This window comes from Manacus candei, unplaced genomic scaffold (assembly GCF_025592945.1).
Source record: "Manacus candei isolate 608988 ecotype Guabito, Panama unplaced genomic scaffold, ASM2559294v1 h1tg000011l, whole genome shotgun sequence".
NCBI lineage: Eukaryota > Metazoa > Chordata > Aves > Passeriformes > Pipridae > Manacus > Manacus candei.
The window spans coordinates 30191095-30217811 of NW_026138059.1; the positions used below are offsets into that span (position 1 = coordinate 30191095).

Here is a 26717-nt window from a genome sequence, read left to right on the forward strand (position 1 = left end):
CAAACAGCAATCCCATAGTTACGAGTAACTGATTAAGATTTCTGCTAATTTTGGCTGGGGTAGAGTTAATTTTTTTCACAGTGGCTGGTATGGGACTGTGTTTTGGATTTGTGCTGAACACAGGGTTGATAATATAGAGATGTTTTTATTACTGTTGAGCAGGGCTTACACAGAGCTAAGGCCTTTTCTGCTTCTCATACTGCCATGCTGGTGAGGAAACTGGGAATGCTTGGGAGGCTGGGAGCAGACACAGCTGGGACAGATGACCCCCACTGACCAAAGGGATATTCCATACCATATGACATCATGCTCAGTATATAGAGTAGGGGGAAGAAGAGGGGAACATTTGGAGTGATGGCATTTGTCTTCCCAAGTAACTGTTACATGTGATGGGGCCCTGCTCTCCTGGAGATGGCTGAACACCTGCCTGCCCATGGGAAGGACTGAATTAATTTCTTGTTTTGCTCTGCTTGTGTGCACAGCTTCAGCTTTTCCTAATAAACAGTCTTTTATCTCAACCCATGAGTTTTCTACCTTTCACACTCTCAATTCTCTCCCCAGTCCCACTGGTGGGGGAGTGAGTGAGTGACTGCATGGTGCTTGGCTGTTGGCTGGGCTTAAACCATGACAACATTCAAAATGGCTTAATGCCCCTAGCTTTTCATTATATGGAAGAGTTTGAATGCTGAAATTTCTCTGAACTAGGTACTCTGGCTACAACTTTATTTTCAGCATCTCTTCTCCATCAGTTGCAGAATTTACAACTGCAGTAAATGTCTGTCCTTGCAAGCAGTGTTACTTTTAGACAACATACTGTGAGAGACCCTTTCCTTCCGAAAAGTAAAATGCTGCCCTAGTGCTACAAAAATGCAGGCCAAAGGAAGAGCCTATAAAAGCAGAAATCAGGCTGCCACTTCATGGTGACACTTTAGGATCAAAGCTGTGGCAATATAAAGCTGTCTGGATTGGTGACCTCTTAGTACAGTCAGCCTGCTCACCTGCAGCGTGTGGCTTTGGCACATCAGATCTGACTTTAACTCAGACCAAAGCAGTCTCTAACGCACTGTCTTGCACCCAACAGTGCTTTGCCTTTCAGCCCTTTGCTAATACTGAATGCTTCTGTGAGACAGCAGGTTGATGATCAGCACTGCCTTCTGCAGCAGCATATGTGGGCAGGCCCTGGCTGGAAAGAAGAGGATGAAGGAAGGACCCCGGTAGGGTTGTTAGGAATGGTGTTGCTCCAAGCCTGTGAGAGGACACAGAAGCCTGAATGTACTTAAAATCTATATTGTACTTAAAATCGGGATTTTCTTCTTTCCTCCTAATTGGTTTTGGATTGTTGCTTTGGTGTATGCTTGGTAAGTCAGTCTAGTCTAGCACTCTGCAAGCCTTCCTCTCATTAATATTATCAGAACTATCAGTCACATCTGCAAATGTCCATACCAAATAAGTAGACCAAACCAGATTGCCCATTTGGCAGTGGTTGATGAATATGATGCAAAATGCAGTATTTCTGCTCACATTAACTTTGTGACAGAGAAGAATGATAATTTCCAAACTGTTTAAATTAGTTTCTCATGCACCAGGAGCTGCTGTGCATTTACATAAAGTCCTGTTGCTTTTTCAGAAACTTCCAACCACTAGAGATAGTATTAAATATGTCTTTAACAACCTGCTAAACACATCATTAAATGCTTTGTTATAATATCTGCTCCATCCTTTAAAAGTCACAGTTTTTACTTTCAGGAAGTAATACTACAGTAAGACATTTGTTCTGTAATCTACTGAGTGGTAGGACTCAAAGATACCTCAATCTCTCTTTGGGGGGGAGTGTATTTTTTTTTTTAAGGAAAAAGCATTTTAGCAGCACAGTCCTCCTGAGATGAATAAAGCTCCTCCCAGGTACAGAAGCTTACAAGAAGCTACAATGCAAATTCAGTAAGTCACTTTCATAATGAAAAGAACCTCTATGTTCTGCACTATTAAGTAGCCTAAAGAGGCTTTTAGTTACTGCATTATCTGAAGTACCGATAGCCGATTTAGGCAAGAAGATTATCTAGTTCAACTTGATAAGATTACTGTAACGAAAGAGGAGCGGTTCTGAACAAGATTTTAGGGATTTTTGTGGAGCTATTAGACACAAAAATAATCTTTCCTTCCCATTAACACTGTAAAGTTAAAATGTGAGTAACTTTAAAAGTAAGAGCCTGTTCACCAGTGTTGCCATGAAGGGCAGATTTACCACTCTCAAAGTCCAGTAAGTAGTTTCAGAAATACTGATTATCTAGGGAAGTGAAAAAATGTGGATACCACAGCCATTAATAAAAGTTCCCTGAGAACTTTAGAGAAGAAAAATGTAGAAAAAGTTACAGAGCTAGATCCATCCCAGAAAGATCAATAACACAGCAAAACAGTTGAAAATCCAACTTTTCAGGCAAACAGGAATAATGACTAGCCTATGATCAAATGATGATAATTTCCATTAGAAGTTTATCCTCTCTTCTTTTTCCCTCACACTTAGTCTAAGTTAAGTGGATAATTAACAGTGTCATGGCTAATGAAAAGATCATAGGATCCCTGGAAATTATGAATTAATTTTAAGAACATAGTATTGAAAAGGGAGAGAATGGGAAATCTGAACCTACCTTTTCTTATATTACCCACAAAGACAACAGAGAGATTTTACATTGGAATCTGAAAGACTTAAATGTTTTAATACAGGTGGAAGGTTAAGACAACTATATACATTCTGTGCAACATAAGCACAAGCTCTCTCTTAATAACACTATACTGGCAGAACATCAACATCATCATACTGGCAGAACTCCCAGTGAATACACTGCATTCAACAAGTTCAGTACTAGAGAGCACAGGTTTTTCTTATTCTGCTAAAATAATAAATTAGGAAGTACAAAGTTAAGATTTTCTTATGGACAGACTGAACAAGATTTTTGAAAGTACACTGTTAAGAGGGACAGGTCTCAATGTGAACTGAGTTGTGAAATTAATTCTTTGAAATCCTGTCTTGTATGTTGCAATAGAGGCTCTGTTCATACAGGCATTTAAATATGTAATAAATTAGCTGTATCTTTCAGTCACCATCCATCAGTATATTGAGTTAATCTTCAGATGCATGACACTATTAAATACCACAGAAATTTTTAAAATTAATACATAAATTGGGGAAAAAAAACAACCACAAAATTGATAAATGTATTTCCATTGTAAGATAAAGAACTTGTCTACTGTGTCATAGAGTATAGTTTTAGGTATTGACAGTGTCACAACATCCAAGAGGAAAGAATTAATCACTAGCACACTACTCATCTGTCTCATTTTCCAGTTTTTGTATCTCATTTTGTCCAGCCTCTGCGAGGTAAGATAAGAGTCTTTTATAGGCTTCTCTGTTGAGAAAAAAAAACAACAAAACAAACCAAAAGAATGTAACACATTACTTAAACAATCTCACACATCCTAGGAGTAAAAGCACATAATTCCCAAAATCATTGTTTACATATCGGGATATTAAAACATGGGAGCTACCCCCCACCTATTCAACTGTTTTGTTTGCTTTGAATTTTTTACTATGGACAGATTGGAAGAAGGATAAGAATTGCATTGCTCATGACTAGAAGAGTAGTGAAGATGCCTAGAAGTCTACTTGTTTAGTAAACTGCTGTGAAATAGAAATTCTTCATTTTAAAAGGCTTAGATGAGATTAGCATTCAGACTTCATTATGTTTGCCCTCTCATTTCTGCCTAAGAAATTTCTGACTCACACCACAGCACAGTGATGTGAGCCACTGGCACTAAGGTGCAGGCTGGCACTAACACATATTTAGACCAACATCCTCAACCAAGGACAACGACTGTTTTAAAATAAACCTGGAATTCAGAAGGGAACTGTCACTCAAGTGGATTTTCCAGAAGAGTGCATATGTGTTGATGAGACTTTTCACCTTAAGTTCATTCTAATACTCTCCAACCTAGACAATATAATTATTGTTAAGGTACTGTCTCTGACATTTAGGTATTTTCTAATTACGTATTCTTGTCATGAAATATCAACTTGAGCAAACAAAACTGAAGTTTTCATACTAGTTCCCTGCAATAACAACACTGGACATCACCACTATAATGCAACTTCTGAACTTTGCTTCTTATATATATACCTGGGTTTGCACTTCCTTGTCTACAGTAATTGCACAGAATATATTAATATAATGTTATTTAGTGGCCAGGACTGAAGAGAGAAAATCAGGTATTAGTGTTCTTACAATAAAATGCTCATGGATCACCTCAGACTGCTGCGTCATGGAGCATATTACAAATACGAATTATTAACACAAAACATTGACAACAGATTAGATAATACACAGTTTTAAGTGATGAGGCTAAAAAAATTGTAATCAGTAATCTCCAAGCATATATTTCAGGAAGCTAAAGCAACCTGCATTCCTTCAGTATTTTATAGATTGTGGGATGAATTTTACCATAATAACAGAATTTAACAACAAAAAAAAAATTGGCTATGAAATACATTCATGGCCAGGCTTCACGAATGAAGATTTGGGAAGGCTCTATCCACATTTGCTACAGGCACGCTGGTGGCTTATGAGGCCAATACGAGACAGTCATATCTGATTGCAAAAGGCACAGCAGAAAGACTCCTTAGATGGTGTATTCTGCAAGACATGGTTCTTTTTGCGTTGCCTTTTCTCCTCGAGAGTGATCCTGCGTGTGTTCTCAAAGGAGACAGCTGCGTTATAGATGGCTCAAAGGAGACAGCTGCGTTATAGAGGGCCATACTTGAATATACCATAATTTTACATATGACCCATTAAGTCCTCTAAAACAGGGACTGATAGGAAAATTATTTGGGGCAGGAATTCTTTATTCTATTTTGCAACATACAGTGGAGCGAGCAGAGGCAATGTGCTTCACATAAATTCTGCTGGGGTGTGCAGACCCTCGTATCAAAACATCTCTGGAAATATTTAGCAAATATAGATGGCTTAAAACCACAAAAGGCTTGAGTTAAGGCAGATTTCTGGTTGAACACCCTTAAAAAATTACTCATTATCTGTGCTGCTGTCGTAAAACTGCTTTTTTTCAAGAGAATAAACCTCTGCTGCTCATTGTCGAAAACCAAAATTAAATAAAAATCAAACCTCTGTGCAGCATTTCTTCCAAGACCTTGTTTGTACTCCAAATCCTTCAGAGACTGTGTGATTGTGGGAATCAGGCTGGTAACTAACATCTGATCCAAGACTGCCACTGTTTCTAGTATGCTGAAAACCCGGTGATCATAGACAGCGGTATAATCCTGGATAAACTGCCTGAGGGGGACACAGAGGCATTTAATGCAGGGTCAAAACTAGATGCAGAGAACATGCCAAGAACAACTGAAGAGTCTAATCAGAACAAGCAATCTAGCTGCATGACAATTTTCATATTGTTACACTGGAGTACACTACTTGGGATACTTTGTTTAAACGAAGACATGCTTTTGAAGCCTAATGTTAAAAATCCCACACGTTTATTTTTAAGCAAATTGGCAGATTCTGCTGCTGTTACACCAGGGATGACTTGTTCTGAAGCACTGCACTTTGTAATGTGTCTGAATGCAAAACTAAAACATGTATTTATTATTTAATAAATAATATTTGTAAGGAAAAAAGATGAACAAGAGTTCTAGATTCAAATTTGCAGAAATAACATTGGCATTTCTTGTAAGGCTCCACTGGACCTTCAGCAGGGTAGACAGCAGGATGGAAGCACACTCATTTGCCTTCCTGAGGGTTTGAGGTCTTACAAGATCACAGATTACATTCAAATCAGAAGTAACACCCTAGGGATGACACATCCCATGGAGGTGACGAATCAGGTACAGACTGGCATGCCTACAAACATCCATTCTTATTTTGAAGAGTCTCTCTGAAGCTTTCATCTAGACCTGACCTAATACAGCAGCAGTGCTTAAGGATTGCAGAATGTCTTCAGGTGTCAGGTCATGCAGTTCTTCTACTGTATCCATGTTAGAAACAGGATTCATTTTGCATAAGTATGGAATAAGCATAATTTACATTACAATAATCTATCATTGTCGTAAAAGCAAATAAAAAAGCTAAGTTTGCTATATGAAGATTCGATCTCCATTATATGCACTTCAAATTAGGCACCCACATCTTTCACAGCACCTAACACTGACCGTCACCATTTCTGAGGAGTTTTTCCCATTGCAGCAGCAACATACCTCCCTACTATATATCTTTGAAAACAGTACCTCATCCATAAGAAAGTAGGTATGTTTCCCCCTTCTATTTTTTAACTCTGGTTTTCTGGCCAAGCTGTGTTCAAAACTAGTGCCAAAAGTACCATTACTTAAATACCATAAACAAACAACAATGCAGTATGTTAAGGATAGTTATCTATTTAAAAAAAACATGTTTGCTGTCAATTGGCTTGCAGTAGCTTCGCTGCCAATTGGCATATTTTCTGGTTACCTAAATACAGAAGTCAGCTGGGTGGCATGTTCTCCTCCTGACCCTGCTTGGCAGCCTTCTACCATGTTCTGTACAATGTCTGTAGATATTTTTTTAACTGTAAAAGAAAAAAATCACAAGATTCACACAGAGCTCTTGAACTGACCATCTGGAGAATGTCTTTCATGAAGACTAAAATTTTTAAATGAGAAGAAAAGGTTTCATTATACTTTGATGCAAGTGAAATTGCTGTGAAAGCAGTTAGATTGGCTATAAAGAACAGAATGAGTCACAGATTTATGCAAAAGTCTTATTTTCACCACTATTATCCTTTAAACATGCAGATTTTTAAGTACACAATGGTCTTTTTAAGTAAAAGTAAAGAGATACACACTTATTGGAAATAGAGATTTTATTTAAATGTAAGTTCTGTTTATATTCTTTAATCATTCCTATTTATTTAAAAGAAAGGTAGTCATAGCATTATATCCTGCCCTAAGTTACGTAGATCTAGTACTTTCAATGGTGAATATTTTTCTGAAATCCACCCTAACTTGTTTTTAAGGGAAACAAACAAACAAACAACCCTTCATTATTTTATTAATAATCGTTTTTAAATAAATACTCAAGTTGGAAGATACAGCTCTTCCTTTATAAAGGTGGAACTGGGCTGCAAGGACTTTTCTAGAAGGGTGTAGCAGAGGCCTGTCCAGGCAGGCAGTGAGCTGGTGGCTACAGCAGCACAACACTTCCAGCCCATTCTAATCCCCAGCCCATTGCAAGGTGAGTCCTCTCAGCTTCCAGCAGTTATGGCCGTAATGGTAAAAGAGGGAAGAAAGTTGTGTGATGATTCAGCTAATTTCCTAAGCACATCTTGTCCTTGAAACTGTTATAGACCAGAATCAAAAAGTACTTTATTAGAGAAAATTCCCAGGAGAAGTCAGAAGTGAATCCCAATTTTGCTTAATGCCTCTACTAGCAGCTTATGCACATTCATTATATAATGATAGGGTGAACAGAGTGCTTCATTTTTTAAGAAGCTAAAAATAAAGAAGTTCTTGCTATGAAACAAAGCATACTAAAAGAAGAAAGAAGACTCAAAGATGCCTTTGGAGAGCAACATGCTACTTTTAATCCATTTATAATACATCTATGGGGAGAACACATGCCAGTCTTATTTGGTATCAAAGTTTTAGGTCGAAGAAAACTTCCACAGTTGCCAAGTCTAGATGAGAAGGACAGGGAGAAAGGAAATGCTCTTCAGATTCCTGAGAAATTGATTGGTTCATCAGAGAGCAAAACACAGCAGGACTTCTCTGCCTCAAAGAGAGAAGTCCCAGACCAGTCAATGAAAAAAAAAACAAAAAAACTTGTCCAGTTTAGCTGGCCAGATGATCTTATTCACCTCATCTGAGAGTCTTAAATACTGGGATGAAAGATGCTCAGCAGTAAAAACATCCTACAGGTGTGGAGAGATGTACTTAAAGCAAACAAACAGCTCACCTTGTAGCTCATTAACCAATACCATGCATTTCAACACAGATGGGAGAACTAATTCAATGTCACATAGTTCAGTGCTCTGGGTTCTCTGAAGTACTTCAAGAATGAAAGCAAGAACGGAGGCCAAGCGAGGAGGTGGAGCATTGCCTTTGAACTGCATGTAGTTTTCACTGAGAAGACAAAGCAAACCAGAACAAAGTCTATAATTTGGTGGTTTTTCCATTCAGTGCAAGCACCATATACCTTAAAATAACTGTAATATTTCAGCAGGAGGCCTATTACATAGATTTCTATCTTTATCTGGGCTCAAATAATGGATTCTATTTGTCTTAGTCTTAGCAACGACTCCCAGTTTGTCAGAGGACAGTGATGCCTTCTGACTTCTGGTGAGAGGGAACTGAGAAATAAGAGCTATCATAATTACAGTTAAAAAGCCAAGTGTGACTATAAAATTTCAAATACAAAGGCAGCATCAGAGTTGAATAAATGAAGGAGCTGAGATTCTAAGATCCTAAACCAACATCCATAATGCAGCTGTTATTCAACTATGTTATTGAGCTTTTGTGCTTTTGTAAATTCACAGTCCAACTTGTGGTAACAGCTCTGCTGTTATACTGGTACTGTTATTTTATTTTTGACAACACTATGTTGTAACGGGACAGCAATGACTGCTTTTGCTCTGACAGAATTAACACAATCATCTCCAGTATAAAATCTGGCATAAAGATAAAAGGTTGATCTGCAATAGGAGCAAATTTTAACATCGCACAAAGGGAGTGTTCCAATTTAAACACCTTGATTTGTTGTTTTTCCACAAAAGAATACAAGAATACAAACTACTGTTGGTTTAACATCAATTAATGAAATCTGAAGACAATATGTTTAAATTGAAGCATTCCAGACAGAAGAGTGCAGGTGAAAAGAACACAAGATTGGTTCATTAGTCAGCAAGAACACTCCAAAAACCTTCGAAAAAAGCTTTTTAGATATTTAATATTAGTTACTGTTATCTACTCAAACAAGGCATGCATGTTTACTGAGCAATGCATCAATTAAAAAACCAGCATCATTGTTAAAACTCAGTAAGGGGTGCTCTTACACCTTTCAAATGGAACCTGACTTTCAGAGCTCTGGGTACTGCATTGGACAGCTTCAGAGCACTGAAGCTATGTGTGTGACTAGGCAAATGAAAGCTGTAACAACTTTACTTCCATATTTCTTACATTATGTGGTCTTACTTTAATATTAGCAACTCTAAAATCTTCTATCCCATTAATTACTCTGAAAATTTCCCACATTTTTTTTGGGGTGCCCTTCCACTAAAAGTGGGGTGCTTTATTTTAGCTCTTTTATTGTAGCTCTGACATAATACACTCCTGAAGGTGTGGTTCCATTTCCTCTGTGTGGCAGCAATATATTGACTAGCTTCCATATGGCAAAGTGGCCAGAAAACTCTGTACCTATTTGTTTACAGACCCAGCAACTGCTTCCTGACCACCTAACAGTTTGCAAATCAGTGTTGCTCACTTCTTCTACATTCTTCCCAGATCCCTAAGGAATGTTTCACATCTTAAAAATCACCAAGTGCCATTACAGCTTTGGAACTTTCTTTCCACTATCAATCTCAATGTTCACACATGCATGCACACATTCAAAACTAACTTAATTAAGGTGACAAAGTTTGAGTATACATAAGTTAAAAACATGTCAGAACTAAGATTGTGAAATCTTAATTCACTCCTCTAATATGTGACAATACAGACTTTACTTACAGGATTGCCTATTATATTTACTCAAGATCAACTCTGAAATTATTTTTCTAATCAATAGGTATACACACTCTTTAACAAATAAAAATCCAATTACCTTGGATATAAGCAATCACCTTGCATTCGATGGGGTTTAATTTCTTTCCCAACACAGACAAAAAGTATGAATTGTTCACTGTTCTGCAGTATATAAAACAAAGCTTCAACCTTTCAGCAGCAGGGACACAGATTTATAGCTGCTGTTGACATTGTGTGAGCAGTGACAGCACAGCAAACAAGTACCGTCTCCCTGCCTCTATGTCTTCCTCTTCCCACAGCCTCAGTTTTCCATTTCCCCTGGGTAGCTGGCACACCTGTGTATACCCTGACACTTACAGAGCAATGAGGCCCCTCCATGCACAGGTAACTGTGGCAGCTATAAGCACTACACCTCTGTGACCCTAAATACAGTCTGAGACACAAATGTATGATGATGCATATTGGAATGTAATTCTTCTAGAAAATTACTTCCTTTTCATGTGACCTCATGCAATAGTTTTTCTTATGGCCTAGAACCTTTATCCTTAATTACTGTCTCACAAGTCTTTCCAATTTTACTCTCCTGATGTATACATGCTGTCCTTCCTTTGCTCCCTGCCCAGCAAATCACAGGCTCTTCCTACAGCCACACTATCAGTTAACTGTGAAGAAAACAGAGGCATTCCCTCTCTAATTAGCTATTTCTGAAATCTGAATAAGTGATGTTTTTTACTTCACTAGTCCTTACCTTATGACATGCAAAGTGGTCTTCCGTAGACGGAGCATCTGTGGGGCTGTAATGGAACTGCATAAAGCAGTCAGCATAGGATGCTGTCCAGTACCAGGCACAGTCGGAGAAAAAGGGAGAAATCGTCCAAAATAGTGTCGAATAATGCTCCCAAGGAGTTGATTTAAATAGGCACCCTGTGTTTGAGACTGACAGCATATGAAGGACAGGCCCTGTAGAAGAAAATTATAGGAAGTGAGAAATTGAATAAATTTTTAACAATACTTTTGAATAAATCTTTAGCAACTGTAGGCTAAATACACACTACACGCTGCATAAACTGCTGCACACAGAGTAACTACTGCCTGTTAAATAAGCATCAGTAATTTGGTGCAGATATGACGGTCTGCAAATGAAGACAGAGGCAGGCAAGGCTTCCAAAAGAGAGAAAAATCTTTTACTAGACTAATTAATATATTGGAAGATAAGCTTTGGGACACGCAAGCTCCCTTTCAAATTTAAAATAAAACTTTGGCATTTCAGATCTGAGAACGTTTCTGTGCCCGAAAGCTCCTTATTTCTTTTTCAATCCTGTATGTGGTGTAATGAAGTATATTAGTCAGGTAAGATTTAAGAAGGGAGAGAAAGAATAAATACCTCACTTGTTTGTAAAGGACAGTGTGAAATTCTTGTATGAATGATATAGCAGAAAACTGAGCACTTAGAATTGAGCTCCAACAAGAAATTTGCTTGTAGTCTGAAAAAATTAGGGTAAATTAGGCACCATTTATAAGGGATTTAGAGTGGGTATTAAACTCTGTTTAAGATAAGGCTAAAACTGTTGTTATTCATCCAATATAAGCTATATTGATCCAGAGAAAAATCTATAATGAAAGTACTTGCCCAGAAAGTGCTTATCTGAACACTACCTGTAGTTACACAACATATACATGATCCATCCCTGAAAAAAAGAGTAGTACTCTTACTAGTATGGGTTGCCATAAGAGGAAGTTAAGAACTTGTTTCCTTCCCCCTGATTCCTGAGAGAAAGAAGAACAAATCACTAAGAAAAAAATAAACTCCCCTGATCTTCCATCTCAAGGGTCACAGTCAGCAGCACAAACAGAAGCCTCTTGAGAATAGTTTTGTCCAACAAGAATAATGATGTAAAGCAAGGTCAAGCACAACAGTACTTCAAACTTCTATTAGACTCCAGTTTTGGTAGAAGGAGTATCTGCCTGAATATTTATGGTTGCTAAGGTAAATTAATACCCCCTAATACAGGAATGAACAGTTCAAGTTAAACTGCTTTTGTTCCCAGATACTGACAAAGAGTATTTCTGTAGCTTTTTGAATAGAAGCTACAAAAACATTTTCATTTATACCTGTCTGTGTGAATGTGACAGAACAATTGTTTCAGGAAAATGCAGGCTGAGACATAGCTGAGGGTCTTGAAATGGGGAGTTCCCACTTTTGGTTCCACAGTAAACAAATACAGGAAACATGAGATTTCAAGAAATGAGGCACTTCACTACCTGCCTGAAGACTTGCTGTAGGTGGCTCTCTTGAACGCGGATTTGTTGCATTAAGGATTTAATTTCACACACTTCTAGGGCTCCTTGGTAATTTTAGCAAGTCTCAGTGATAAAAAACCACACTTCCTCAACAGAGGCTTTGACTGAAAGTTCAGATTCTCTCCTCCTTTTGCGTACATAGCGCAAAATTTTGTAGGAAAAAGCAGCTGCTGCTATATCAGAATTCTTAAAAACAAGAAGTCTGCTACTTCTTGGCAAGTAGCAGACCCAGAGAGACTGTTACAGATGACAGACTATTTAGTGTGTAAGCTTGAGTGTTTGATGTTTTCAATATGATATTGCATCAGGCACAAAGAAGAGTTGCCTGTGTTTCTGTAGTACAGCTCATACAGAAAGACAGAATGTATTCCATAATCCAAATATCGGAACTGGCACTTCTAAGACTCTAGACTTTTAACACTAAAAATCCCCAAACATCTATGACGAAGTGTATTAATTTATCTGATGAAAGGGACACAAAGAATATCACAATCTTCCAGAGGATACCTGCAGGAATACATGAAGAACAGAGCACCTGTGAAGAGCTGTGAAAAACTAACAATAGTTACTAAAATGAGACTTCTTCAAATTGAAGATCAACAAATGCTACACAGTATCAAGAAAAGTAAAAATTGGTTGTTATTAACTAGTAAGAGCTTTTAAGAAAAGATCCTAGAGATATTTAATAGCAATAAAAAGAAAAGAAATTAGCATTTAGATATCTGAAAGAATGCTGACTAACTTTTGCAGACCTAGTAATTTTATTTGAAAATGAACCAACAAGCCTAGCCTGATCCTTCATAAAAGCATTTTTGTTTTTTGAGTTGAAGTAAATTGATTCTGGAAACTGCATCCCAAAAAAATAGAAAAAAACTTAGATTTATCTTTTGGACACAAAGGCCCACTGAATTCAGCTCAACACCGTGTTCTTTATTGTGGACTACTCCTTTTCCTTACAAAGTGCAGAGAGCAACAGACCTGAACAAAGTCTGACAACACCATATCCCAAGTGGCACAAGGGATAAATTACCAACATCGCACAATAGCTGCAAATCTCCAGGTACAATGGCAAAACAACAAAGTAATCACACAGAAATTTCTTCTTTTAAATCCCACCAGTAATTAACCAGTAATACTGTTCATATGAGAGAAAAAAGAAACGCATGCTATTGGACTGCAGTTCTGGACCAGGGATTTGAAATCAATCTCATCAGACCCCTAGGACAATCCCTACAAAGCAGATGGACTCTAAAGGGCTGATAGCACAGCTTCCTTTTTCTTAACTATGTTCTTTAGCCATCTTCTGAGGTTAGAAAAAAACAAAGACATTTTAAGAGGAGCAGAGAGGCATGACATCATCTGTTCCTCATTTTAGCAGAAAGGCAACTGAATCCTGTGCGTGTTCACTGCAGGAACCTTTTGTGGCCAGAGCTGCCTCTTCTGATTTATCTATGTATCTGTAAATCACCTGTGGAGAGCAAAGAACCGATTAGTATGGATTACTGGAACTATTCATTGCAGAAATGCCAAGCTACCTAATGATGACTTATATTATAAGTCCTGCTGTTGGAATAAATCTGCTGCTCACCAATTAATGTTGTACGATTCCTATTAAATACATACTATAATTCACAAAATGTATTAATAAGCTTGCTCAAATATCGGACCACAGATGTGGCTCATGGGAGGGTTTCTAAGGTCTGATCTCTGACAAATGCTGAGCCTGCACAGACCCATTAAAATCACTGGAAAATGTATGTGCCAAGCACTATTTAGAATGAAGCTCTTTTACCACTCTCTGTATTTACATAGAAATCAACAGTCTTCTGTATCGGACAGGATTCACACTGATAAATTAAGCAGGGTATCTTACCTTTCCTATCACTATGTATAAAATGCTTATTCCATGGATCCACACTGTATTCTGCAAGACATCTCTAAACTAATATTTCTTCTCCAAAACAAGTTTCATACACCACTTCAGTTCTTTCCCATATTACTGGTAATGTATACTAAAATTTCTCCAAATCATTCTCCAAGAAATCTACCAAGAGCCATTTCAATCTGAAACTTCCTATGATAGGCTTCAGCAATCCACTATCATACAAATCAACTGAACTGCTTTTTACAGTAGTGAAATACCTAGGGTTAAATTTTACATGCCTTACAATCTCATAATTAGGAACAGTCCCATAAAATTGTAAAATGGCTGTTCATTCATGTTCTTCATGCTTTACTTTCCAAAGTCAGTTGTTCAAACAACTCTGAGGGCAATTTTTACATTATCTCTCAATAGAATCTTTCTTAGGTCATCAAATATTATCAAAACAGATGATGCACAGTGATAGAAATAGTATCCAGACAGTAACCCTTTAGGCAAGAAAAAAAAACCAAAACCATTTAAAAGCTGCTACAACTAAGCTATTTTGACAAGGCAGCATCAGACTTGAGTTTGAAAAAAACTTCTAGATAAGCTCCATGTACAGTGGAGAACAGACCAGCTGCCCAATAGCTGTCAAAAGGCACAACCCTATAGCCCAAATTTCTGTATAAACACAAACATAAGTAAATACAGACAGTCTGAAGCAAGGAGAGAGAAATGCAATGTCCAGTCCTAATTAGTGCATTTGACAATTATGTGTGCCAGTGTAGAACTAAAAAAAGTCTTTAATTCTGATCTATTAAAAATAAACCTGTATGTTTGGGGTAAAGAAGGATGATGAGATGCAGTCATCAATTTTGATGAATTGTGAAAGTAGTAATAAACTATGGTGTGGGAAGAGAAGGACCTTTGTATGTTGTCCTAAAAGATGGAAAAATCCAAGAATTCTATAGGATGTCATAAGATTGCTGCATCAATGGATGTATGAAATTAATTACCCGCTACTAAGACTGATTTCAAATCCCTTTAAAACCTGGATCAAGTAAACCACATTAAGAGTAGTTGTTAAAAGCTTTGGAAAGAGGGACTTTTTGGCAAATCATTGCTAGCAAAACTAAGAAGTCTTCTGAGATCTCTAGTTTTTTCTGACAAAGGAGGAGCAGCCCATACTAAGGAGTTGAAGGAAAAGAAAAAGAGATGGAGCCTGGAACTTTCCAGTAAATAAATAAAAACTGAAAAGATTGCTGAGTAGAAATTCTACTCAAGGGCTTTTATACTTTGACTATGAATAAAGAATTTGCATGTGTAAGATATTTTGCATGGTCTCCAGACTCCTGTTTCTTTATTTTCATGTAACTGCCACACGATTAAATTGTAAGCTGGAGTATTAAGAGGGACAGATCTATAGAACAATGCTAGTCTAACATTAGGGTGAATTAAGGCTCCTACACTAAAATGCCAGTGCTCTGCCTCCATGGATGAGCATCAGGCACAGGGCAGCCACCCAAGGAGGCTCTGATCACACATTTCACCTGCAGTTTAACTCAGTCAAGGTAAGGTTATTTCCCAAGAATCGTTTCTCCATCTTTCCTCCCACCATATTTACATGCTTTTCCTCCCACATACACTGTTCTATCACTTTTTTTGACATGCCCATTTGGGTTTTTGGGTTTTGTTTGTTTGTTTGTTTTGTGGGGTTAGTTACTATTTGATTCAGCTCATAAATTGATATTCACAGAATCATTAAAGCAAATTAAATTGGAATGCACATGGTGGTGGTGAAAGGGAATGAATTTAGTCTTAAACTAATTGTAAAATAATAACCTGAGATGTCAGAGAGTGCCTAGAATCCATTCAATCTCAAAGGATCTCAGAGAAGTTATATTTTGTTTCTAAACTGAACTTAAAATATTTTCATTTCGAGTTGATTCTAAATCAGAATTTTTCCACTTTTCCAAATAAAAGGGAAGGAAGTATTCTTGAATGAATGAAGCATTTTGAAGTACTTATAAATGTTGGAACTTTGTAAATACAAACACTTAATAAAATGCGGAAGTCCCATATTGAAACAGGAAAAATAAGTCAGGAATTCTCCTCTTTGTCTTCTCTTACCAAGTGTTTGTCAAATTGAAGATTTACTCATTTTCTAGAAGCAGCATTTGTCTAAAATAAACTATTTGGTCAAGTAAGATCATCTAGCATAGCCAGAAAGCATGTGGACTATGCAGCAGACTGCTGAAGAATACAAAAGTGAGGTCAGGAAGTCAGAAACTGGGAAAGAAAACAGGAAACAAGGGTCCACAACACTTAGACTTCAAAACCAACTCAAGTGGTTTCATCTCAAGACTACATCCGTCTGTGCAGACTCCGGAGAAACTGGCTCTCTGACTAAAATACTAAATTAGCAAACAGACAGCAACACTCTGTGGTAATATCATTGTCCAGATGGTCCTACATGTATATAGCTTCTGAAAATACCTACAGAGCAGCAAAGCAAGTCATATTCTGCACATCATTATATAATCATATTCACTTCCATATGACATGTCATCGATCACAAGGCAACTACTTTCAAAAGGAATAAATCTGAGGGATGTTTACAATGTCACCACTGCATTGTTTCATAATACAGTCTTGTGAAGAAGTCAGTTAAGACTGCAATCAAAATGAAGACTAAGAGGGAAGGGAAAATGGTAAGCAAAAAAGACCCAAGGATCTACAAGGAAAACATGTCAACTTATTTATTTAAAAAATACACTCTTTTCTCTTCCTCACCAGCAGGAATTAGTATCTTTCTACAACACCAGCAAGCCTTGCATGGTTTCAAGAGTGATAGGGAAGCTGAGGGAAGAACAGGAGGAATAATGGGCAAGAGGGCTTTAGCCATATAAGAGTAAGCAGCAGAAACTTGATTCAGTAAAACATATTCTCAAAGCATAAAGACAAACCAGTGCCATAATATGCAGAAGATTTTTTTTTTTTTGTTCCTAAGACCAACAAAAAAAGACTATCTCATCTATAATTATGTACAGTTACCCAAGTCAAAGATGACCTAAAAAGTGTCTCGCTACATATTATTATTACTTGATCCACTGTTTCAGGAATCTCTCACATCAGAGACCAGTGTAACCAGTAGGTTGTCTAAAAGCTTTCCATATACAGTGATGAGACTAGAAGCTCTGGAGTGTACTACAGCATAGCTGCATGCCATGAGAGGAAAGCCAAGGGGGTGGCAATTTTCTTTCCACTTCTCTAAGAAATAAAAACTCCTCTTGCTGCTTTTTTAAATTCAGTCAACGCTTGTTTTGATTAGGGTAAAGGAAAACATCCTCTGCAATATGAATCTTTTCCTGAAGATATGTTTGTCTGCTGATAATAGAGTTCAGATATTTACCTGAAGATAAAGAGGCAGGCTTTCCTGAATGGCAGACAGCAAAGCCACAGGCAGTTCTTTGTCCTGCTGAAGCACAGAGTGCGGCAGCAATAAGCAATCCACAATGCGAAACAAGAGTTGCTGTGCCTTGGAAGTAGCCAGTATTGGTGCCCAGAACTTTACCAGACATCCTGTTGGGAAAAAAAAAAAATGTCAAAGCAATTTACAGTTAGGAAAAAAAAAAAAAGCCTAAAGAGACAATTATGCTAAATTAGATAATCTGAGAATGGCAACAGCAACTGACATGTCTCGCTCCCATGTACTCATTCCATGGCATCCCTTAAATAAAATTAAAACAAATCCAAAATCCATTTAGAGTTTATCCAAAAAAAGTGCTAAATTGACTCAATACATTACAATTAGAAGTTTTTAAGCCAGTGAAGCTGCTTTAGGAAAAGTACAGCAATGCTAAAGAAAGGACTGTCTCTTACATCCGTGCAGAAAACTTAACTAAACTTGATCCATAACACCATTGCAATCAGCACACACACACTTAAACATTTACCTTGCTGTGTGCATTCATCCCATTTTAGAGAGATATGCTGCCTTTGCCTTCCCTTCACATTTATCTAACACCACTGTGGCCACATCAGCAACTACTCACGTGGGAACTGAATGTTAGGAAAACATTAAATATCCTTCCAATTGTATTTAATTTCAGCAGATTAAAAAGAATAAGGGGTAGCCAACTACATTAAACCAGCATGGTCTCACCAGATCTTTGCGGGCTCTGAGTTCACTGAGAGCCTCAAAGAACATATTTCTTGTTTTCAACACATTAACGTATCACTTGCACAGCTCTGAGCCAGTTTTAAGATCTTTAAAAAAAAAAAAAGTAAAAAGGTGTTGATGTGTAAAACCCTAACTTTGAGAAACTTCTTTATTGCAGGTGAGGTGTAATTTTTCTTGAGAAAATAACTATACTCCAGAGTGCTGATACTCAAAACACACACTAAATAAAATTTCTACGTAGTGGTTCCCACAGACATTCTTAACTTTACATTTAATTAGAGGCAAGGAAAGGTTTCCTGGGTTGAAAATACAGGAATATTCCAAGCAAACATGTTTAAGACTTTGAAAATAATGAAAAATCAAAATTAGGCTGTTACAAGATATTATTAATCTATAAAAGTCATTCATTACCATCTCTAAAAACGACGCAAAACAACATTAATCTTCTGGAGTGAAAGAAAACACAATGATCAATCATAGAGAAAGAGAACGATCACCTAACAATACTTCTAATAATGTTGTCTAAGCTTCCTGCTTTGAAAGAAACATGGTCATTCCAGCTAAAGTACTCTTTCTATTATCGCTCCTGTGATGTATGGGACAGTACAAGACACAATCTGACCACAGATGGGAGGTGTTTAGATTTGTTAAGTTTCTTGCTTTGTCCTTATAATTTAACAAGCCCACAGAATGTGAAGCAGTGATTGAAATTCACTTAAATATTTTTTCTTTTAAACCTTTTCTATGTTTTCTTAACTAAAAAGAAAAGGACAATTTCTTGCACACAACAGCATGACTGAAGATTAATCGCTTCCTACTGCAAAGAACAGAAAAGACAATACCAATCTAAAAAGGAAAATACCAATCTAAAATTACTTTCCAAGGCTCCAACCCACATCTGGATATCTGAAAACATTTAATTTGATATACGTCTTGTGTATCAAAATATGCCGATCTCGCAATAGAAAAGTAAAGTATTTTACAAAACCCTAATTCCACTACATTTGATGCACCTTTTGATCTTGGTCATGCTTCTGCTGTGCTCCTTATAATCATGATTTAAACTGCATGTGCATGCAAATTATTATCTCTGTCTTTGAGATACACAAGGTTTACTCTATTTTTAAAAGTAAGTGGGTCAGACTGGCACAATTCATTGATAATACACAGTACTCTTCTTTTTCCATCCTATCAGTGGTTTCACACTGTCGTGGTTTGAAATCTCCAAAAATCTAATTTCTGAGTCCAAGCCTCCCTCCCACAACTCATCCCAGTGTGAGAGGGGTTTTCCAGACAAAACACAAGACAATATGGGGGGAAGGGAATTATATTACAATTATACACAAATTAATATTCTAATACATCATATACACAATCCTAACTATCTCTCCTATGACAAAGCAGTATTTACATTGGATCAAATCTCTTCTCTCTCCAAGTCCAGAAGGGACGAAGGAAAGATCTTTTCCACGTTTAGGGCAGCAGTCTCTCCTCCTCAATGCAGCAGTTGTAGCTGGATTGTTGTAGCTGGATCTCTTTCCATTACACACAAGGGGGTCTCCTCTCACCCCTCTCAGCCCTTCGGCTCCAAGTGAAGGTCTCTCTCCTGTGGACTGCGAAGCAGTGACAATGCTTGCTTCACCACGGTCATATCACGAAGTGCAGGACATCTTTGTGAAAGTCCCTTCCTCAGGGCATTTACCCCCTGAGTCAGAACATTTAGGGCAGCTTTCAGTTCAGTCCTTGCCCTAAGTGTTCTATCAGAGCTCCTTTGCTCTGTCTCAAAACTGCCAGCCTGGCAGCAGCAGCGGGGGAGAACAAGGTCACTTCCCCTGCATTATGTCTGGTCGTCCCAGTCCAGCTTCCAGGAGGTCTTGAGCTTCTCAGCTCCTCTCTCCAGTGCTGCTGCATTCCAAGACTCCCCTCAAGTAGGAGTTCACCCCCTCCTCCTAGGAGGGGTCTCAAAGGGGTCATGATTTCGAGGGGATCTGATTCAGTTCTTACCCCAAAACTGTCTTTGTTGAGCTTAGTCCTCTCTCTCTCTCCACCAGACATCTCTGTGTCTCTCTGCTTAGCTGCATGTTGTCTTTGCTGCTTGTTTCTTATCTTCTTGGCTTTTTGCCACAGTTCTCCGTTCAGTGCTGTCTCTGCCGCTGCTCCTGCTGCCCACTCACAGTGGAGGAAGACTCCCCCAGCTATTCAGTCACAGAACTCGGTCCAGTTTAACCCTGTTTCCGAGTTTCTGCAAGTTCAGCTGGGGGGTGCGGGGCCTTGGCCCCCCAGCAGGGCTCCGGGCCCCTCTCTCTCTCTCTCCTCGTGGTCTCAGAACGTGGCCACTACTTCTTCAACTCCATCATCATCCTTCTTTTCCGGTCTCGTGTGATATGTTTAAATTTTGCAGGGGCGCTGATTGGGTCAACATCAAATGACAGCACCCTCTCGGGGGTTACCATTTTTTTAACTCCGGGGGAAAAACACTTTTTTTCACTACCACACATTTAATGAACAGATGTTAGAATTGAGTTTTAGTAAAGTACAGAGTGTATGTAAGAGAAGCAGTTCCAAAGAAAGCAAATTACATTCCTAAGCCAACTTGGCCACTAACATAAATTCAGTAAATACGATGCAGCCTGTCATAACACTGTTGATCATAGAATCATAGAGTATCCTGAGTTGCAAGGGACCCACAAGGATCATCAAAGTCCAACTCCTGGCCCTGCACAGGACCACCCCAAGAATCACATCATGTGCCTATGAGCATTGCCCAAACGCTCCTTGAACTCTGGCAGGCTTGGTGCCATGAACACTTCCCTGGGAAGACTGTTCCAGTGTCCAACCACCCTCTGGGTGAAGGATCTTTTCCTAATATCTAAACTCCCTGAAAAAACAGTTTTAAGCTCTACCTTACCCCTCCACATTGGCCCTAACCAAATCTACCTACAGTTTGCTGAATTCTATGACTCATTGGCTGCACTTCCATTTCTACCTTTACACTACACAGCAATTGAAAAATTAATTTAAATAAGTGGTCCTCCGGTGAGTGATTTCACTGGTGAGCCAGGCTATTCCCAATAGCTTGGATACCTAACACCAAGTGCATGTTGCCTCAATCCACATGGTTCAAAACTTGGAATTCTTTAAGAAGATTTTACATCTACTTTCATGCTCTGTAGGAAAAATTCAGAACTCATCACTTTCAATTAAAATATGAGTGGGAAGAGGAAGGAGACAACAAAAGACCACATATGAAAAGGTCTCACAAGCCCCTATGGGAAGAGTAGATCCACTGTGGGCATGAATTGCTGTAACTTCAGGAACTGCTATGACTTATAACAATTTTAACTACAGCTAAATAGTCAAAAACCGACTCTTGTCACTGTTTCTGAGTTTGTTTAGGTTAAACATTTAGTTTTCAGTAGTGAAAGACATGAAAACATCTTACTCTTGAAAATACTGATTTGTAGGTGTAATAAAGAACCCCACAAACAAAAACCACAAGGAGGTCAGACATCAAGATCAAAGCAAATATGCAGAAAATAATTAAATATCTAATTGTAACATCTTGGTGAGTTTCGTTTTTAAACCGTTAAATACTATAGAGGAAATATATATATATATGGATAGTATAGAGGAAAAAAAGTATTAATAATTTATTTTATTGATGCCTTAAAACTATTTCCTAAAAAAAAAAAAGAGGTTGCAAAATAATTACCTATGATCCAATATGTAAGCTGCAGACCTTCTGGAGGTCCTTTTGCCTTCAGGTAAGGTTTTACATACTTTAATACATCACCTAAATACTCTAGAGTCTTTGCTACCATGGCAGATTTCTCAGGGAGTGTCTGAAGGCCACTGTAAGTTCTACCAACAGCCTGAGAAAACAAAAACATTGAAAGAAATATAAATAAACTTACTAAGTCTCTCATGAGATTTTTGTGAGTAATTTCTTTTTCAACCCCCAGTCCGATATATAGTTCCTTTTCACTAAAATTGTCCTATGAAACTACCACAGGGATAGGTGTACAGTACCTTAATGAACTGGACAAGAGCATATTTTGGGTCTTGTTTGAAAACTGATTCTTCAACATGAGCCTTTGAAAGAATGTTTTCTACTTCTGAGAGTTTAAAAATCAGTCTTGTCATTTCAGTCAGCTGCTCCATATAGGCTTTCTCTGATGATGACAAGAGAGCACAGCAGTAAATACAGTATACAGTTATCCTTTTAGATTTACTTTAGTTCCAAAATGATAAAGTGAAACATTATTTTAAAATGTCCAAAACACAAGGATTCTGCATCTAACTGTATCTCTCCAGACAAAGACCACATGTCCAAACTAGTTATTTTTCTAATACAGTTATAAGAGAATGAAAAGTATTAAGTATGGATAACCAAGTCTTTTATGGTACTGGTGGGGTTTTTTTTTCAAAATCTACAAAATGTGTATGAGAGATGGTCACTATAAGATGTGTTCTAAAGATAATTAGAACTGCAGTGTTTTTAGAAGAAGTGCTGAAGTATTTCTCTAAGAAAGCAAAATATCCAACACAAAAAAGACCAGAATTAATTACAACTAGATTTTTTTTCCCTTTTCTTTTCTTTTCGGCTATTCACAGCATGATTTCTAACTATTTACTTCAGATTCACTTTTTTTAGAGCAGTTTCTCCATGGGGGAAAAATAGCTTGTCTCCTTGGGAGCAAGTTTTTATTCTTTGCTTCCAAGGAAACAAGCTCTTTTATCTTTGTTTGTGATAAATTTGTCATATGCAGAGCAGGCAAACTATCAAAAAATAGCACAAGCAGTGCAAAGAAACACATTTTGCAATTAGGTAAAAGTAAAGGAATACAAACAAAAATACATTTTGTAATTAGCTGAAAATGTTTGCCAGCTTTGCAATATAGAATCGTTACTGCAAACATTAGGGAAATGTGAACACTTACCAACTGTTCGCTCAGCATCTGTCTTGGCCAGAACACCACTTGGTTGATCTATGAACATTTGCAAAATGCATCGAAACCAAGAACGTACTGTCAGAGCTTCATAGGATGTATATCCCATACTAGAAAAAGCTTCACACAGTGAACTGCATAGGTAGAAGAGGAAGAAAAAGGTAGGGTGATCTAATAAAAGTAGGCAAAAAGGGTAGCAGAGTGTCTCATTTGGCTGTAGACACACAGAAACAGTGCACAGAAACAATTAAAGCAACAGAAAGGTCAACTGGCATTGCTTTTGCATACTCTACAGACTTTGTTCACAATATCCTGATGCCTAAACAGAGAGAACACGATAAATTTGGTAATGCCACCCATGGTAATTTAAAGGCACATATGTACATATGTTTTGGTTACATAAAACAGGGTGGAGGGAAATTCACAGAGTGGGAAATGTCTTACTCTAACAATGAATAATTTGACAGTATTATCTAAGCTGACAGTGTACAATGCTGGAGACAGTATATCTGAAGCAGCCTGGAACTCCATATTGACACTGCTTAAGCTACTCCAGCCTTTCATATAAAGCTAGCCCAGGTGCCCCATGCTACTCTGAAATCTGCTTCGTTCTAACCACAGTAAAGATGGAGAAGGTCTGCTTTAGCAAATAAAGATACGTTATGTTGAAAACACATGAAAAGGGAAATATAAAAAGGCACCTTGGAGATGAGGAAAGAAACCACTATACTTGGCAGTACATTACAGATGTATGCATTTATGCATGTATACACACACAAGTATAAAGATCACACAAACCTGTTGTATATACTTTCAATCAAACACTTGCTATCATTTCACCATTGAAGAGTCAGACCAAAGTCACTCAGAACTCTACTGTTCCGTAATTATAAACTTTTACTTGCCTTACTACAATGAGTAGCTGCTACAGTCACTCTTTCCCAAGCATATCAGCCTCGCATCATTAATTCTTTAGAAACTCCTTGCTAAAAGACAGCAGGTCTGTTCTGCATTCTGTTTCCAGTTCCTATCAGATGAGCTCCACGTGTGCTTCAGGTCAGTGAAACTTCTTGAAAATTGTTACAGCTTTTATTTGAGAGATTTCCTCCCTAGTCAGTTGTAGGTACTTCAACTTTAATGAAAAATGTTTGTACTCTTTTCTTGATATATGTACATGTAATTCTACTTATTTTCTACTGAATTTTACTCATGTTTGCAACAGAAAGTCAAGACTTCCAGATGGAAACCAAACTGGATTCTGCTTTTCACTAAACAACGTTAATAAAGTTGGGGTTTTTTTCTGCTTAATTTACTTCAAACCAGTGACAACTCTATATTTTGTCTGAAGATCCCTGACGAAGTACTACTGACAAAGTAAGGAGACCAAATGCAAGGAAACAAAATGAAAAAAATGAACATTGTATTCCAGTACCAAAAAAGAAAAAACAGGATGCCTATGGACTTAATGCTCTTTGCAGTAATGTGTAAAAAATTTCATTCTCATGTAATCTTCATGTACACAGCTAGTCTACTTGGCCACAAAGGCTCAAAAAAACACTTTCTGTTGTAGTCTCACTCTTATTTCTCTTGTTTGCTGGTAGGTGGGCGACTTTGGCATCTTCCTAAAACTGGAGAAGAATATGCTCCTAATCCTTAGAAAGGAAAGAACAATAACTACCTGCTAGAAGCATGGCAAATGGTCCTTTTAAAACAGTGATCTTATTCACATACTCAAAATTAGTTTAAACAGGTTATAATACTATCATGCACCACACAACGTGGTTGTGGTAAGAAACTTTTAGGCACTACTGCAAAAGAAATGCCAAAGCTTGTGTGTATGTTCCCAGAGCTTGCAGAGTATGTACTGGAAACAGAAGAATCTTTTTACTTTTTAACTGACAATGTTTGATGTGAAAATTATCAGTGCAGAAACCATGAAGTCTAAAGATCCCATCACTTAGATACTTTGATAACTTTGGCTCTATAAGTGCCTAAGGTAAATAAGTACATGAATCATGCTACAAAAAATTGCTTTCAAGATGACAGTGTTTAGAGCATGATACCTCTATATTCTACCAAAAATATCTTACCTTAGGTACTCATTGCTCTTTCACCAGGAATCTGAGCACCCTACAGTTCTGTTAGTAAGGTGGGGACATACCTTTGCCTATTCTCAGATACTTAAGTTTTTAACTTGTTGGCTTCAGGAAATTGTTAAGGGTAACAATTCTCCTTGAGCCTGGGCAATGGAAAACCCAACAGTCTAGGGGTAAAATTACCTGCCTCTGCATGAGTGCATTCTGTCCCATGCTTCCAGATTCATGAAGGAGATTCAGGAAAGCAGAGAGTGAGAGAGTGAGAACACGTAAGAGAGAACCAGAGTGAGAGCATACACACAAATAAACAAAAGACAAATGTCCATTATCACCTAATTATGGAACCATGGCTTCTCCTGCTAATTCTCTCAGTATGGATCCATGAACCTGACATTGTCAGTTAGTCCACAGCACAATCTGCCAGAGGAGGTCAAGTCCCTCTCATTCCTTTCTAAGGCAGTACTTGGAAACAAAGGTTTGAATTCCATCAGAGTGCAAGACCCACCTGACATGGGTTTTCCAAATTGCTGCACAAGTGCTCTAACCTCTCAGATAATGTATGCCAGATAACTGCATTTTTAGAAGAAATTTTGGCAGCAGGGCTGTATGAGAAACTTGATATGTGTTTGTGCTCTGCACTTGCTTATGCAATCGTGCTTCCAAACACCTGGAAAAAGCAATATTTTGGCCATGGTTCCATATACCATAAATATTACCTCAGCTAGCATCCATGTATATATTTTTAACAATATGTCGGGTGCTTAATAAATACTGCTAAGGAATACTTAAGTAATTGCTTTCAATCACTTACTTGAATGTTTACTGGGGGAACTGGAAATTAATCTTAAGAACCTAAATAATATCAAAATTTCAGTTTAGGCATCAAAATGTTTTTCTTGATCTTGCCTGAAGAACAAGAAGATTCAAACTATAAAATTCAAATTATAAAAGGGAATTTATGTGCCTCTTATTGCGTTCAGCACGTGCTAGGTATCTGTAACCTTGAATGAAACTCACCCTATAAAGATCATAAAAGAGAAATATGGCAAATCAGAGGACTGAACACTCCCAAGTTCCACACTGACACACAAGGAACTAAATGCAGCTTTTTTTAACACCTCCCTGCAAGAAGGCCACAGCCTCATCTTTGTCAATCACACTTAAATAATCTTTACCATATCCTGACTTACAGTTATGCTCCTAAAATGTACCCTAAAAATGTGCAACATTTTTCACTTTCAAATACAGTCCAACACAGAAATATTCCCTCTTTCTCTCTCATTTCTCACCTCCCCTGCTTCCAAAACCTGATTCAGAAACGGGCAAGGCAGGGAAAAAGGCATGCCACAAAAACCACCATCACCCATTTATCTTAGGTCCACAGAGGCTTACTTAGAGAAAATAAAAGTTCTCATATATATAAAAATCTGACTGGATTGTCCTGATGCTTGAAAAGCTGCAAAGAACGTGGACCACCTTACTGAAACATTAACATTTGAAGCAACATTTTCCATACATCTAATGAAGGATGAGAAGGTACTGGAAGAACAAG

The 26717-nt window shown here is 37.7% G+C and overlaps 1 protein-coding gene across 3 annotated transcripts in view; it reads right to left on the reverse strand.

Annotated features, from left to right (window-relative positions):
• Positions 1-1282: 1282 nt before the first annotated feature.
• MMS22L (MMS22 like, DNA repair protein) overlaps positions 1283-26717 on the reverse strand; it is a 98027-nt gene continuing 72592 nt past the window's right edge. For all 3 annotated transcript variants that reach the window (XM_051778163.1, XM_051778160.1, XM_051778162.1), the window contains exons 17-25: positions 23061-23203; positions 22150-22292; positions 21833-21992; positions 17350-17519; positions 10521-10732; positions 7989-8155; positions 6507-6603; positions 5172-5339; positions 1283-3404 (exon numbers count right to left, since the gene is read on the reverse strand). In XM_051778163.1, coding sequence (XP_051634123.1) covers positions 3320-3404; positions 5172-5339; positions 6507-6603; positions 7989-8155; positions 10521-10732; positions 17350-17519; positions 21833-21992; positions 22150-22292; positions 23061-23203 — 1345 coding nt within the window. In that variant the 3' untranslated portion in view covers positions 1283-3319. The remainder of the gene's footprint in view (positions 3405-5171; positions 5340-6506; positions 6604-7988; positions 8156-10520; positions 10733-17349; positions 17520-21832; positions 21993-22149; positions 22293-23060; positions 23204-26717) is intronic.